This window comes from Zeugodacus cucurbitae, chromosome 6 (assembly GCF_028554725.1).
Source record: "Zeugodacus cucurbitae isolate PBARC_wt_2022May chromosome 6, idZeuCucr1.2, whole genome shotgun sequence".
Classification (NCBI taxonomy): Eukaryota; Metazoa; Arthropoda; class Insecta; order Diptera; family Tephritidae; genus Zeugodacus; species Zeugodacus cucurbitae.
The window spans coordinates 24,821,430-24,837,786 of record NC_071671.1 but is presented as its reverse complement, the minus strand read 5'-3'; the positions used below and the strand labels follow the sequence as shown (position 1 = coordinate 24,837,786).

The 16,357-nt window shown below is 33.8% G+C and overlaps 3 protein-coding genes across 3 annotated transcripts; all 3 read left to right on the top strand.

Annotated features, from left to right (window-relative positions):
* The first annotated feature begins 5,352 nt into the window (after positions 1–5,352).
* On the top strand, positions 5,353–6,003 carry LOC105210676 (protein LTO1 homolog). The gene is made up of 2 exons (XM_011181768.3): positions 5,353–5,478; positions 5,555–6,003. The coding sequence occupies exon 2, from the start codon at positions 5,557–5,559 to the stop codon at positions 6,001–6,003; it is 447 nt and encodes a 148-aa protein (XP_011180070.1). The 5' UTR covers positions 5,353–5,478; positions 5,555–5,556.
* Positions 6,004–6,023: 20 nt separating this feature from the next.
* Positions 6,024–8,062, top strand: LOC105210675 (probable methyltransferase-like protein 25). Its single transcript, XM_011181767.3, has 3 exons — positions 6,024–6,407; positions 6,484–6,690; positions 6,757–8,062. The coding sequence occupies exons 1-3, from the start codon at positions 6,024–6,026 to the stop codon at positions 7,690–7,692; spliced, it is 1,527 nt and encodes a 508-aa protein (XP_011180069.2). The 3' UTR covers positions 7,693–8,062.
* A 286-nt stretch (positions 8,063–8,348) lies between these two features.
* Positions 8,349–14,511, top strand: Cyp6g1 (cytochrome P450 6g1). The gene is made up of 4 exons (XM_011181766.3): positions 8,349–8,491; positions 12,729–13,201; positions 13,273–14,064; positions 14,130–14,511. Exons 2-4 carry the CDS (start codon positions 12,737–12,739, stop codon positions 14,430–14,432), a joined length of 1,560 nt encoding a protein of 519 aa, XP_011180068.1. The 5' UTR covers positions 8,349–8,491; positions 12,729–12,736; the 3' UTR covers positions 14,433–14,511.
* Positions 14,512–16,357: the final 1,846 nt, after the last annotated feature.

Here is a 16,357-nt window from a genome sequence, read left to right as displayed (position 1 = left end):
CTATTTAAACTCAGATCCCCAAACTACTAGAGAAACAAATAAATACCATGATATTCGTTACATTCCTTAATAACAGATGGATCAAAAATTCCAGAACTCGCATGATATAGGCCTGAGTGAACCGTTGTTAACATGAGTGTAAAAAATTATAGTCCTGAAGTTTAATCAAAACCGATTTTTAAAATGTGCATGGATATCACAAATTCTGTCCAAGTAAGTTCTAAGTCAAGGTATTCGTTATTACTTCTTTACCAAACGTAAAGTTGTTGTATTAAAGAAAGTTAGGATAGAGGTTAACTTTGAATAAGATCATTCCGAGATTTGTGTGAGATATAGCTTATGTGGTTGTAGTGGTGGAGTAGTAATAGTCCTTCGTAGAATCAAACTCCTTATTTTCGGTTTTCCGGAAACTTTGTTAGAATCTGACGGATATTTAGCAGCCTCCACCCAACATTATTTACAGATCTAACCACGATTCGTATTCTGGCATGAAACATAAAAAAACTGGTGCATTGATAAGAGACTTGAGTTGAAGGAAGACACAGTCATGAAAATCGTTTAGTCGGCCTTTCTTAGAAAGGAAACTATAATGAGTTGATGCAGTTCGAGGAAAGGACTATCAGCGTGTGATTGGCGTTACAACCGTTTAGCCGGTTATAGCCGAATCGGCGATAGTGCGCCACTTCTCTCTCTCCTTCGCAGTTCGGCGCCAGTTGGATACCCCAAGTGTAACCAGGTCGCTCTCCACTTGGTCCCTCCAACGGAGTGGAAGCCTTCCCCTTCCGCGGCTTCCTCCGGCGGGTACTGCATCGAACACTTTCAGAGCTGGAGTGTTTTCGTACATTCGGACAACATGATCTAGCCAGCGTAGCCGCTGTCTTTTTATTTGCAGAACTATGTCAATGTCATCATTCCATAGTCTGCGGTATTCACCGTTGCCTATGTTCTGAGGACCATAAACTAACGATAACTAGTTCCTGGAAATATCAATTCGGTCTTCGGGTGTTAAAAAGAAAGTATTCGTGAAGGATTTCCCGATGGCATTTACGAATTATCAAGCAAGTATTACACAAATAAGTGTCCAATGAGCTTTATAGAAGCTATGAGGACAAACAATTTTCAAAATAAAACTTTCCTTTGATTGAGTCGTCAATGATTACCAACTCAATGTCTATCTATTTATTTATGTATATAGAAAACTCAACACCGAAGCAAGTACGTAGGCATTTAATGAATGTCCTGACACTCGCAGTGTGACCGCCCGGTCAACTCAAATTGTATGCAATAATCAGACAAGCTATTTATTATTAACCACTTCATGTTGTAGCTACATACTTACTGCTATTTATATACATATATACATAGGTATTATTTACTATAAAAGTCAGACTGAAGCGTCAGCATTGAACAAATATAATGGTGTACGCCTTTTATGGCGCCGTGTGGCATTTATATGTATGTGTGGATATTTGCAACAACAAACAAAGTGAAATACAAAAACAAAACGAAACGAAAAAAATCAGCAAATCAAATACAATATGAAAAAGTAAAGGCTTAACATTCTACTGTCCACTATATTTATGACGTTATTTATATGTATATGTGTCTGAGTTTGCAACATTGGTGTTGAACAGCAGCAGACATGTCTGTAATTTAACGGTATTCAAGTATTATAAAAATGGTCACCATGCACGCGAATGGGGAAACGCATATTTGCACAAATATGTTGACATACATATATACTTTGATGTATATAAGGAGGGCGTTTGTAGTAATTTATGTGTTGAATTCACTTTCACTATGGCACATGCGGAATTTCCGCCACGTGGTCGCGCTGAGACACATACATATGTATACATATATTTCCAACTATATGTTTGTATGTGAGTGTGCTATACTCGTGGTAACCTTTAACCGACCAACGTTAGGGTTCAAGACGAATAATATCAAAAGATAACTCGTGTGACGTCTCATTAGTTATTTTATAAGAGTAAGTGAGTGAGAGAGAGAGAATGAGATCATTGAGAGCAGTTCACACTATCTACTCTTAAAAAGAAACTCCTTAAAAAAGTCTACAGTCACTGAGCTCCTTCTATTATCAAGACCGATTCATATTTACTTTTCAGCTACAGTTTTCATACATTTTAAGGTTAGAAAATAAATGACAGTTTATTTCAACAACTTCTAAACTAGAGTCAAGTAATCGATGAAGATTTATGTAGCGGATCGTAGTGTATTTCTTCGATTTTGGAAAATTCTTTGCAAAAACCCTCATAATGACTCTATCAATACCAACTCTCATCCTTTGACTAATCTTTTGTTTCTTTTTGCAAACCGGTCCGTATTTTCGACGAAGTTACCAATTAAAGCCTTTGGCATTTGGTCAGAGTTTTTATAAGTCCGATCGAGTTGTAGAATTGGTTCTGGTTTGCATATTACATTTTTTTGCAATCATCAGCTAATGAACAGAATTCCATTGGATAGAGAAAGTCTTTTGGCGTAAGCTCCCTTAATTTCTAAAACTTGGAACCCTCTCTTTCGGTATCTCATTCCTTTTTTATTAATCTGAACCGAAGAATCTCAATGAATGCAGGATTCTTTGGTTCAGAGAAATAAAAAATTATCTTTGATGTGTTCTTAACCCTTTCATGCCCGATGTTGCCTATAGGCAACATTGTACTTACCGGCTTCTAATTCTCGTTATTTAAATATTTTTGACCAGCGGTTTTTTCAATTATGTAGATTTATGTGTTGTGCAATCTTACAGTTACTTTTTCTGATATGCGCTGTGCACATGTTCATTCAGTTAGAGTTCGCCGCAGAGAGAAATTGGCAAAAATCGTTTCGCGAAAAAAGTTATACAAAAGTGGTTATACAAAAAGTGTTCAAAAATATAAAAATAATTGTTTTATGTTAAAACAAAGTGAACTATATAAATGAGTAAAGATAAGAGAGTTATTAAAAAAAAAAAAATCATGAGAAAAGTGTTTAGTTTATTTATAATAATTTAATTTGTGCCTATAAGCAACATCCTGTAACTAATGATCCAGGATACACAGGACTTTAAAATTTTTATCATTTCATATTTGAGTTAAGACTAATATATATCTGTCCTAAAAAAATGTTAGCTCCGCCCGTTTTAATTCGGACATGAGAGGGTTAATCAACTGTCCATATTTTTCACTATGCATGCTATCTCTCAGGAATGGAGACCCAGTTGCCTTTAAAACCAAACTTAACACGACAAGTTATCTCGAGGTAACTTATAAAACTTTGCCAAGAAAAAAAAAATATTCTCCAAATAGGTTTGACTTCTCTCCCCTTCCACCTTCCTCTTATCTCCTCCTCCATATGGTAGTTTTGAGGATTTATTGTTGGTTATCCAATATGTTCTCTATATATCAATATGTCTCTGTAGTATCAATTGAAATTATTAATCTTTGAGCAATATTTCAGTAGTTTACTTCGTATCTTTCTTTTAGAATTTTGGCTCAGAGGGTTTTTGAGATCGTGTACATGTGTATATTATAATATAAGTTTAGTGAATCAGAATACAAGTAACGAATAAACACTGTGAAAAACCCACTATGGCAATCAATTGAAATTATTAACCTTTGAGCAATATTTCAGTAGTTTACTTCGTATCTTTCCTTAAGAATTTGGCTCGGAGGGTTTTTAGAGATCGGGTATGTATATTATAATACGAGTTTAGGGAATCAGAATACAAGTAACGAATAAACACTATGAAAAACCCCACTTTTAGGACCAGCTTCAAACGGATTTATGATCCATACTTCGAACCGATCTAGAAAGAATAAGCCCATAAACTCAACCGTTCACCAAGCTCAACTTACTACTTAGACTGCAGAAGAGATTGTAAATTCTGACCTATTCTTCTGGTGAAGATTTTTACAAAATGCCCCATTGTTGATTCCAAAAATTCGATTTTCACTTGTTTGTATGTATGAACAATTTAAGAAAGTCCTTAAACTTGATATACAAAAATCATATGGATATGGACATATGTACATACATACACATGTACGGTTGTTAGTACTTGAATGCATAAATTCTAGCCAAAGTCCCCTGGCTAGTTTAAAGCTTCTAGCGCTAACTGTGGCCTTCTTTGCTTACCACTTCCGTTATTGACTTTTTTCTTCATTTTTTTCGCTGGTATCGTGAGGGTGTTGCTTTTTTACTTATATGTTTTTGCTATTGTTGTTGTTTAATATGCGAAGGTGTTGCATGTAAAATGGTGTGTGCATTTTTCAATGTCACGCATATTGATGAACACCACTTCGCTATGTATTGGAGTAGGTTTGTATGTATTCTTGCTGAGTAGCTGACTGACCGCAGAAGGATGTAGACTGATTGTGCGATTAGAAGCCGGTGACTTGGACTTAAAAAAAAAAACAAAGTTATATAAGTGAAAGTTTCGCGTCAAGTGGACAAGGGCGAGTGCTAAATACTAGAAAAGCATTCTTCAAAAACTGAAGAATTTACTTGGTGAATCAAAGCTTTTCCATATTCAGTGTCTTCGATATATACTATATATAAGAACCAAGCATTTCTTGGTCACAAAAAGCCCTCTTCCTGCTGCTCGACAAGAGAGAACTTTTATGGAAGTATTCCAAAAAGAAACTAATTTGTCTTACTCTTCGAAGTCCTATTTGAACGAAATCGGTCGAAAATGTTTGGTCGGATCATATACAGATGTTAAAGCAGTATTTAAAGTAGAGCAACGTAGAGGAAGCAACCGTATAACTCCCGGGACACAGTCGCATTATGCATTCACATCATGCAATCAAATATACTTTCAAATACTCACGATAGCTGAGTTAGATTGAATGGAAGGAAAGCATACTGTCAACACGTCTAAAATCTTCAAAATTATTTGGATAATGGTTTCTCCCGCTACAACAACACTTGTTGTAGACAAAATTACAAGGAACACCAAGAAGTACATCCTTAATTACTTTGATCACATCTAACCCCATAGAAAGTCGTCGTATAACTAAATATTTGTCATGGACAGACCACTACTACCATCACCAACGCTCCTTCCAAACGATATTCTGAGAGACAAAGGGCTGGAACACTTGCTGCCTCTTGAACAAAAGAACATATTGTTCATCCTGAACGATGAGAAGCTGGAACCTCTGTAGCCTCTTGAACATAGGAACGCTCAGACCTAAACGAGTTTCTATTCTATAAGCTCAAGCCAACCGAAGAAGATTGTTGCTAAAAACTAAAAGAACGAATTCATTTTTAAAAAGAAAAAAATTAAATACGTAATTATCTCTCGAATAACGGTAAAAGCCGAATATTTTTCGATTTCAAATTATCTTTGACAGATTATAGTTTGCGCAAACTGAAAGAACAACAAAATATTCACAATGACAACAATTTATATTTCCATGAATTATTGTGAATAGTTATTCCTCGCCAAGAAGAAGCAGACATACATCAAAATCAGCTGTAAGTAATTTGTACATTCCTCGCCAATAAATCATTATTTTTTTTTTTGGACGCGTTTACAATTTCCACTATTTAGTTATGGCCGCTGCGGAACAGGATTTCAATGATTTACTGGACAATATTGTATTAGCCGAAGAAAATATAGTGCGGGAGAGCTACGAGGAAGGTTTGGAAGTGGGTCGCACACGTGGAGAGCAAGAAGGTTATGAGCTAGGCTATGCGCAAGGTATACAACTTGGCAAGGAACTTGGTGAAATTTATGGCACAGTTGTGGCACAACAACAACAAAAACACAGTGAAAAAGTGCAACGTGCATTACAACAATTACGCGCCAGCATAGATCAATTTCCACGCGATAATAATCCAGAAGCCGATATAATTGGCATGGTGGAGAACATACGCATGCAATATAAACGTGTGCGTGTATTGACGGCTGGCAAGGTGGGAAAGACAACGAAAAAAGTAGAAGACAACAGCAGTAGTACTAGTGGTGCGGCAGAGAAAGCCAAAGATTTTTCTTTCTAAAATCAACAACAACTGCAGCAATGAGTAGCAGTCAAATACGCGCCTGTCTGGAAGAGATACTAAACTTCATGCAGCCACATTGGGAGTTTGTCAACTGTCATATGGTTAGCTATTTGACTGAGAAGCATTGGCAAAATTATGTGCCCGCAGAGATAAGGAATGAAGTGGCGGATGTTGAGAGCGTGCAGCACTGCATAGAGACAGTATTTTGGCAAAATGATGACAGAGACAACAAATACAGTGGTGTTAAGCAATTTGTAGCAAATTGCGGCAAGTATTATTTAGATAAAAACGTTGGTGTACTAACAACAATTGAGCAGTTAAATCAAGCTTTCGGTTTGGTTGCTGATGAAACAGAAAATTTGTCGATAAAAGAGTTTATGAGCGAGAAAAAGCGACATGAGGTTTGTTTAGTAACTGTTAATGCTAAATTTTGTTTAAGAATGGTGACATATTGTGCATTTTATCTATCTATCTAAGGTGGAGATAACCGCCAAACTGGTCGATCGCTTAATACACAGCGTAGCGCGACAAAATATTGACACACACAACTACATTGTTGATGCGGGCGATGGCAAAGGCTATTTATCATCGCGGCTCGCCTTACAGTATGGATATCATGTGCTGGGTATTGACTTTCAAGAATTGAACACCGAAAATGCATTGGAACGCAATCGAAAGTTGCAGGTATTTGATTTTAATACTGTAAGAAAGTGGCTGGTGTTCTAAAAAATATTTTATCTTTCATAACAGCGCGTTTGGAACGGCTTAGTAAAGCGCGCCGAATTACAACAACAAGGCATAACATCTCAACGACGTGGCAAAAGTAAAAATTTGCCACAGTCTGCTGCACCAATGCCGGAAACTAAAGCAGATTCAGCAGAAAATGAGGCGCTCTACAAAACCACTGCCGCTTACATTACACCTGACTTAAATATAGTGCAACTATTGCAACAACATTTTACGCAAGCCACCGACACAAGCGCTATCTGCCTAACCGGCCTACACACTTGCGGCAATTTAGCCACCACCTGTCTACGGCTCTTCCACGAACAACCACAATGCAAATTGATTTGTAATATCGGCTGCTGCTATCACCTGCTGCAAGAGGAATACGCTGCACCAGAGTATTTTGCAAATGAAACGATTAGCGCGCGTCAAACAACGCCTGGCTTTCCAATGAGTCAATTTCTACGCGACAAACATTTAACGCTTGGACGCAATGCACGCATGTTGGCCACGCAATCGCTGGAGCGCGTCATCAGCGAACGTAGCGCCATGAATATTTCACTCTACTACCGTGCGCTGCTAGAAGTTTTGATTAGTGAGAGCGCTGAAGAATTGCGCCAAAAGCTGCAAGTCGGCAAAGTGCGTAAATTTGCGAATTTCAACGAATATGTGGCGCTTTGTTGTAATAAGTTTGCCACACAAAATTGTAATTTTCGCTGGAATGCAGCTGCTGTGGAACGTGTGCAAGAACAGTTTGCGGCCGATGCGCATTACATGCATTTATTCTATTTGCTACGCATGTGCTTTGCGCAGGTCATAGAAAGTTTAATATTGCTGGATCGTTTGTTGTATTTGAAGGAAATGGGTTATGCAGGGAGCCATTTGGTTGCGGTATTCGATGCGGTCATATCGCCGCGACGTTTTGGCATTATCGCTGTGAAGGACGCGGCTAGTAGTTGACCTTGTGTTGTGTGCGCACATAAATGATGTATGTAAATACGCTAATCCCACTGTAAAACCGCTGCTTTGACAATTAAATGTTTATTACCTTATGGAAATTATATATCATATATGTATATATATACTTTTATACTTTGTAAATAAATGCTAATTACTCCTGCAATGGTTTGATTGATATTACAGCAACAGAACGCCAATGTATTATTTATTACGTGTTGTGTGTAGCGTGCAAATAGCAGTAAGTCATTTACATATGCACGTACATAAGTTGCTTAACAAGCGGATCACATACACTCATATGCATTTCTTGCCAGTCATTAAGGGTGCATGCTGTTTTTATGACTAGAATGTCGCACCGGTGAAATGTGCGTCTCAACTGTGTATTTGTAACAGCACGCTAATTAATAAGTATGCACATCTCAATATATAGTAACTGCAAGTATATATATATATGCACATATCTGTCTACATATATATCATAGATAAAGCATTCGTTCAGAATTGTGAATATAATTTATATTTTCGGTTTGCTTGAAAATTTTGATAACACCTATACCTATGATACATATGTATTTATATAGGCACTTAAATATACATACATACACACATACACACTTTATGTACATTTGCAACTTTCTTGCAAGTTATATTGTAATAGTGTTATTTATTAGCGGGTTGTGCGCTGCGAATATAAGTGCGAACCTGTGGGACTTGTCGTTTTAGTATTGCTGTGGCAGCGCATTACAAACGTTCGTCAGAATTTTAAGACAAGGCTTTTATAAATAATATATTCTGAAAGGTAGCAATCTAACAACAGCATGAGTCTGCTAAATGCTATTAGCAAAAAAAATGTCAAGTGTTTAGAAAAATAATAAAGTGTAAACTGGGAAATCATTTAATTAAATATTGTAAACAATATGACTAACTTGAATGTAAAGTAATAATAATTTTAGTGCGCGACAATAAAAATAAATAAATTAGAAAAAATAGATTAATATATTCTAATATACAATAAAAATAGTATCATAAATTATATTAAATGTTAAATAAATATAAATTACAATAAATATGCATATTAAATTATAATTAATTTTAATTACAAAATTATCGTTCTCACAACAATTAGTTCTATGAAAACGGAACGGACGTCGATTTTTAACCGGTCTGTCTTCCTCAGAAATATTTATTTTATGACGTTATAAAAACAACTACAATAACAAAATAAAAGTTTAATGCTTATAAAATGTCTTATAACAAAAAAACATAAAATTATTTAATATATTAATATAAAAAATATAGAAAAATAATTTTTCAAACTTTGCGACGATTTTTTTTATGAAAAAATTTGATTATAATATTATTATAATAAAGAATGAATGAATAATAATAATGTATTATTTAAAATATTAAAAAAAAATTCATAAATTTCCAACTAAAATAAAAAAATAGCATTAAATGTAGTTTAAAAAATAATCAAAAGCTCTTCAACTCTTTGTAAACCAAAACAGTATTTTACTTCTATTGTAATGGTTTTTGCATTTTTTTTTTTTTTGATTCAAAAAAATATAATTAATTTAATTTAATTTAATTCTTAATTATTTTGAAATTTAAAAGAAAAAAATTCTGTGTTTTTGAATTATTTTTTGTTAAAATCAAAATATAAAACTAAATACAGTTTATACAAAATAAAATTTAAAAGGAATAAAAAAATAAATAAAATTTAAATGAAATAAAATAAAAATTATTTGAAAATTTAGAAGTGAGATCAATGTTCTGTTAAATAAAATAATGTTAGTGTGCTTAAAAAAAAAAAATTAATTACATTCAAATTTTGAAAGACAAAAAATATTTTATTTCTATTAATTCTTTTTTTTTTCATGAAAAAAAATTAAATATACATATTATTATTTGCAAATTTTAGATGGAAACTTTTATTTCTTAATTATTTTTTTATTTAATAGAAAAAGCGCAGTTTCTGTGTTTTTATTTTTAAATATTTTAATAATTTTTTAATAAATTAAATCAATAATAAAAATCTGTTAAGTTATATAATGTTAGTGTGTTTAACAAAACAATTAAGAGCTCTACCTTCAACTTCTTAAAGACTATTACTATTAAAAGTTTTTTTGGTGCAAAAAAAAATATTATTATTTGTAAATTTTAGATAGAAGATTTAAATTTTTTAATTATTTTGAAATTTAAATGAAAACATAATTTCTTTGTTCAAAAACTAATTAAAAGCTCTACCTTAAACTTTTTAAAGGCAAATAATAGTTTATTTTCTATAAAAACTACATTTGGCGCAAAAAAATATTATTATTTGCAAATTTTAGACAGAAAATTTAAATTTTTTAATTATTTTTATAAAATACAAAATTTATAGTTGAAAAGTTAGAAGAAATAACAATTTTCTATTAAATAAACTAAAATAATAGTTTAATGCGTTTTAAAAATAAGTTTAACTCTTTTATATTTTTTTATTTTTTTTTGTTTACTTTTCTGATGTTGCATTTTTTTTAAATCAATTTTTTTTAATATAAACTAAATTCCAAATTAAACTTTTTCAACAAGAAAAAAAATTAATTATTATTTTCCCAAACATTGTTTTAGTAAGAAATATCAAAATATATAGTGCGTTGCGTAAATAAAAAATTTAATTTTCTCTCAATAATAAATGAATTAACAAACAATTATTGCATTAAAAAATATAATATATATTAATCAAGTTAATTCGTTCATTTTATTTAACAATTTTTTTTTTGCTTTGTAAAAATTTTAATAAAAAAATAAAATGAAATATATGAAATAAATATATTTTATAAAATAAAAAAAATATAAAATATAAAAAAAAAAAATATTTTATAATAATTTAAACAAAATCAATTTTATGTGTTTTGAAGTTGTTTTGCTTTAAAAATAAGTCTATAATAAAAATTTAATAAAACCTATTAAATAAATATATATATATTTTTTAAATATAAGCCAAAAATCATAAAAAAATATTTTTTTCTATTAAATATAATTTAAAAAACATCAATTCTGAGTACTTCGAAAAATAATTTTAATATCTACTTCCTAAAAAATATATAAAAAATGTGTATATTTTAAAACAAAAACTTTTGGAACAAAAAAAATTATAAAATATATTAGATTGAAAATATAGAACAAAATTTTAATTCCGGGTATTAAAAAAAAATAAAAAAAAACTATTACAAATTCCTTACCAAACCGCAATGACGATTCGAATTTCTACTCGTACTATTGTACGTAGAATAATTTGAGGCAATTGTCGTATTAATGTTTATTAATATAGTGAAATACTGACGCCTAGACAAATAAAATAAAAGCGTTCGGACTTACTGCTTATCAGCACACCTGTAGAGCTTTCGCTACTCAATACCCACGTGGGGCTAACGGCACTTAGTACTACTTAAGTTGTTGTCTAAATTTTTGTTTGATCTTCAATATCTTATCATTGAACTTAAAAGTTCTTAGAGTAATTACTGGCTTATTGTATGTATGCTATATATAGTATATGCATTTAATTACTTATATTTTATGGATGAGTGCCAAAGATAATTAAATACAAATTAATTTGATTTTTCCTATTTTTGATAAGAAAGAGTTATTTATTATTTAAATTGCGACTGCGGCTTATAAATGATAAGATCGGTACAGGTACAGTTGTACCTTTTTCCAGCTAGTCGACCTTCTTATCTCATGTGTTGGTCGTCAACCGGTCAATCGTAGTTAATCTATCATTATAAATCCAATGATTACGCGTATTCTAACAAGCTCCATTTCTTGATATGATTAAATCATGGTACCTGTTCTTCAGTCTTCCGATATGTACTAAAATTTGCGCTGTATTCTCCACGTATTATATTTGTAAAATATGTATATCCGAGCCAACGGTACTTAACTCACTGGAAATTATTATGCGTTGATTACAGGAGAATAGTATTTTCTTCTAGTAGAAATCTCTTTGAAGATCATATGTCTTTGTTATCTTCTACAAGACAGATTCGTCATAAATTAACAAAGAGATTTTTGGGCTAATACGGACAAATATAATGTTCAGGGGTCTCCTCAACATGGGATCGAAAACTGAAAGTTAAGGAGGTTTAAATATGGGTTACGGACAGTAATCATATTATATGAGCGGCTACAACTCTGGACAGCTCAGATATTTAAATTCTGCAAATAGATTTTATGTTTATCAGAGAACTCGGGAGTACCCGTCTTCTTATAGAGATGTGATGTATTTTCTAGATAAGAGTTATCTAACATTTGTTACAAATACTATTTAATTCTGGGACCACTTGCAGATAACGTGGCAAAAACTTATTATTCTAATGTTATCACATAAGGAAGATAGATTTTATCGGTAATATTGAGAACTTTTAGTTCTATTCTACATATTATGGGTACTTGTAAATTGTTTATTAATAAAAACGTATTTTATTTATTAAGTAGTTTTCGAAACAGCAATAATATTTGCTCTACCGTTCTGCACAATTACATTCACTCCACATTTCTTACCACCGAAGTCATAGTTCGGTTTTAGAATTCTAGTTCTGAAAGCAGCTATGAAATATCCAATAAAAGTCATAGTCTCAAAATCTCAAAATCTACATACTAAATTTCCAAACAACCAAATCAAAATGTAATAAATCAGTCTTTAGACTTCAAGATATTTATATGCTGGTCCATTACAAAGGTCTTGAAGTGAAATGAAGCACAACAAGACGAACTGTAACTATTTCCTTGTACATCAAAGTTCCATGCGTTCCCATTTCATTTCGGTTAGCAAATTTAGAGCTTATGAAAAGCTAAAGTAAATATTGGTCAAGGATTTTCAGTTGGATATACCAAGATGCCGAAAAAAATATCAAACTTTCAGAGTTACTAATTTAAGGTTGCAACAAATTTTTTTGCATTAAAACTATATTATCTCTCTCTCTCTCTCTCTCTTTCTTTCTCCTACAATATTCTGCTCTACATTCTTCCTTCTTCCCTGTTCTCTACGTATACAGTGCGTATAATGATATCGGTAGATACGGCTTGCCTCTTGGCAACACTCTTCGCACTCGTCTACATTTGGAGTCGCTACACATATGGCTACTGGCAACGTCAGAAGGTGCCCTATATGCCAGCAGTGCCGCTGATTGGCAACATGCAAGTCCTGCTAACACTCAGCAACAGTTTCTATCTATATCTCTCGGACATTTATAAGGATGCGCGTATGTCAAAGGCTGCCGCAGTCGGTATTTATTTATTCAACAAGCCAGCGTTACTGCTACGTGAACCGGAACTAATTAAATCGGTACTAATTAAGGAGTTCGCGAAGTTCGCTAATCGTGCAGCCGCCTGTGATCCGCACGGTGATGCTTTGGGTTCGAATAATTTGTTCTTCATACGCAATCCACAATGGAAGGATTTGAGAGCAAAAATAACGCCGGTCTTCACAACGGGAAAAATTAAACAAATGTATCCATTGATGACAGAGGTTAGTGCACCGCAACTTTGCAATAATATATTTATCTTTTAATGTCTGTACCATTCGTTATGCGCCCACAGATCGGCACTGAGTTAGAGGCGCATTTAAAATCATATGAGAAAAATGGTGACGCTTTCGTAACCGAAGTTAAGGAGATATGTGCGCTCTTCACCACCGATCTGATTGCCACAATCGCGTTTGGCGTTAAGGCCAACAGTCTTGTAAATCCGAATGGCGATTTTCGTACGCAAGGCCGAAAACTACTCACTTTTACACCCGGTCGCGCGTTTGCATTTTTCGTCGCTTTCTTCTATCCGAATTGGGTCACCACATTGCGTATTAAACTTTTCACAACCGAATTCAGTTCATTTTTACGTAGTACCATCGGTCACGTGATGGCGTTGCGAGAGCAGAGCAAAGCGACGCGTAACGATCTAATCGATGTGTTGTTGAGCCTGAAAGAGGAGGCCGTTGCGAAGGGCGAGTATAATACTCAGTTACAGGATATGTTGACCGCACAAGCCGCAGTATTTCTGTCAGCTGGTTTTGAGACGTCCTCTTCGACAATGGCATTTGTGCTATACGAATTATCCAAGCGGCTAGATTTACAAGAACGCCTGCGTAACGAGATTTGTGATGCTTTCGTAGCGGAGCAGGGTAAACTGTCCTATGAGACTATCAATAATTTACCATATCTGAATATGGTAGTGGACGAAGTGTTGCGTTTGTATCCAGTGTTACCTTTTCTCGATCGCCAACACCTGCCGAAGGCGGGTGAAAAACAATTCGATCTGAAACCATATTACGATTACACGGTGCCAATAGGTATGCCTGTTTATATACCAGTCTTTGGCTTACAACGTGATCCCCAGGTGAGTTTTGTTATCTAAGATCAGTGATTCTTGAGTGCTCAACATTTTATTCGAACTATTTTTAGTACTGGCCCAACCCGAATACATTTGATCCGGAACGCTTCAGCCCCGAGAATAAGAAAACCCATAATCCTATGGCCTATCTACCGTTCGGCACTGGACCGCGTAATTGTATTGGTAGTCGCATCGGTTTGCTGCAAACTAAACTCGGTTTGGTGCATATATTGAAGAACCATTGTGTGACCAGAAGTGAAAAAACACCGGCGGAAATCACATTCGATCCGCTGTCTATAGTTTTAAGTTACAAAGGCGGCATTTACTTGAAATTTGTCAATGACAAACTCTATGAGCGTAATGCGAGACTGTGATTGTTTGAACTAATTCCGATAAATGTAGATAAAATAAAAACTAAATCGAAAATAAATATATGTTTTAGAAAAAAATTAATTCAAAGGTGGTTAAAATAAATATAAAATAGACATCTATTGTTGAAACCCAGTAACTCTGTGTGTTCGGACCCTTGGCTTCTGGCTTTAACAAATTTAGATGAACTGACTGACATCAAAATTTTGATTCCAGAAATCAGCAGAAAAGACTTCAGAATCAGGAGCTACTAGCCTTGAAAGTTTTCGACTCTCATGAGATAAATTATGGTAAAATACGACTCAAAAGGTGGCATGAGATATCTAATAACCTTTCAACTATAGAAGATAAAGTCATCATAAGATAACCTAAAACTAGTCTGACCTCTTTGAAGCACAATTCTTTTTAAAAACATACATTTTCTGATAGGAAATTGTATAATTTTTGGTGAAATCTTTTCTTCAACTGGTAACAGAAATCGAATAACCTTTCAACCGTAGAGGAAACCATAAACCATAACCTAAAACTGATCTCTTGCGGAATACAACTCTCTTTGAAGCACAAGTTTTATTTTCCTTGCATCCCAATAATATGTTATGTAATTAGGCCAAATCTGTTCACAACCACTAGTGAAGATATCAGAACAGAACTTTGTATAAATACTGCATTTATAGTGTGGCAGCCCCTTTCTAAAAATCGCCGAAATCGGACCATATGTTTTCAAGGCCCCCATATATCGTACATGAGGACCTCGGTGCTTCTAACCTAATATTAGGATTTCCAACTTTCAATGGACTTTATACTATATATAAGACGAATATGTGGGTCAAATTGTGTATCATACATATTAATGAAATAAATAAATTGCGAGAGTATAAAATGTTCGGTCACAACCGAACTTAGTCCTTCCTTACTTGTTATTAATAATATTAATTTACTGATAAGAAGTTGTATAATTTTTTAGGTGATCCTCATTCTGAGAGTTGAAGAATCATAGTCTAGTGCTGATCGCAGTTGATAATCTCGTATAATTTTTGTTAATAATATTCTTGGACTTAGAAGAAGATTTTCTAGTAGTGGGACTTATATTAGGAAATATAGAGACTATGTTCGATCATCGGTGACATTGATTGTCCGAGCTTTTCTTCAATTTTTAAGGCTTCATAGTATTTATAAATCCCAAAATAAAGTTCTTGGACATAGAAGCAGTTTTTCCAGAGGTGGACCTGTATTAGGATTTATTGGAACTTCGATTTGGACTTCGGTGACTTCGGAACTTTTATTCAACTTAATAGGTCTCTGGTACATTCTCAAGAAAAAGCGCACTTTCAGTTTCTGCTGTTCCAATCAAATTTCAATCTGCTCTGAGTTCATCACAACTGGCATATCTATCTATCTACCCTAGTACCAATGAACATCCCTCTAACTGTTTTTTGTAAGAAAGCGTACGACAAATTTTGAAGCTCATATTATTTTTATACTCTCGCCACATGTTGCACAGAGTATAATAGTTTTGTTCACATAACGGTTGTTTGTGTCACCAAGAAATAAAAGAGCTAGATATGGGGTTTTATATATAGAAATGATCAGGATGACGAGTGGATTTGAAATCCGGATGTCTGTCCGTCCGTCTGTCCGACTGTCCGTCTGTCCGTGCAAGCGATAACTTGAGTAAAAATTAAGATATATTAATAAACTTCGAACACATATTCCCTGGCACCCTGAGGAGGTTGCTTTCGAATGGGCAAAATCGGTCCACTGCCACGCCCACAAAATGGCGGAAACCGAAAACCTATACAGTGTCATAACTAAGCCATAAATAAAGTTATGAAAATAATATTTGGAACATAGCATCACATTAAGGAGGGGCACATTTGGATGTAATGGTTTTTGAAAAGTGGGCGTGACCCCGCCCCCAAATAGGTTTTTT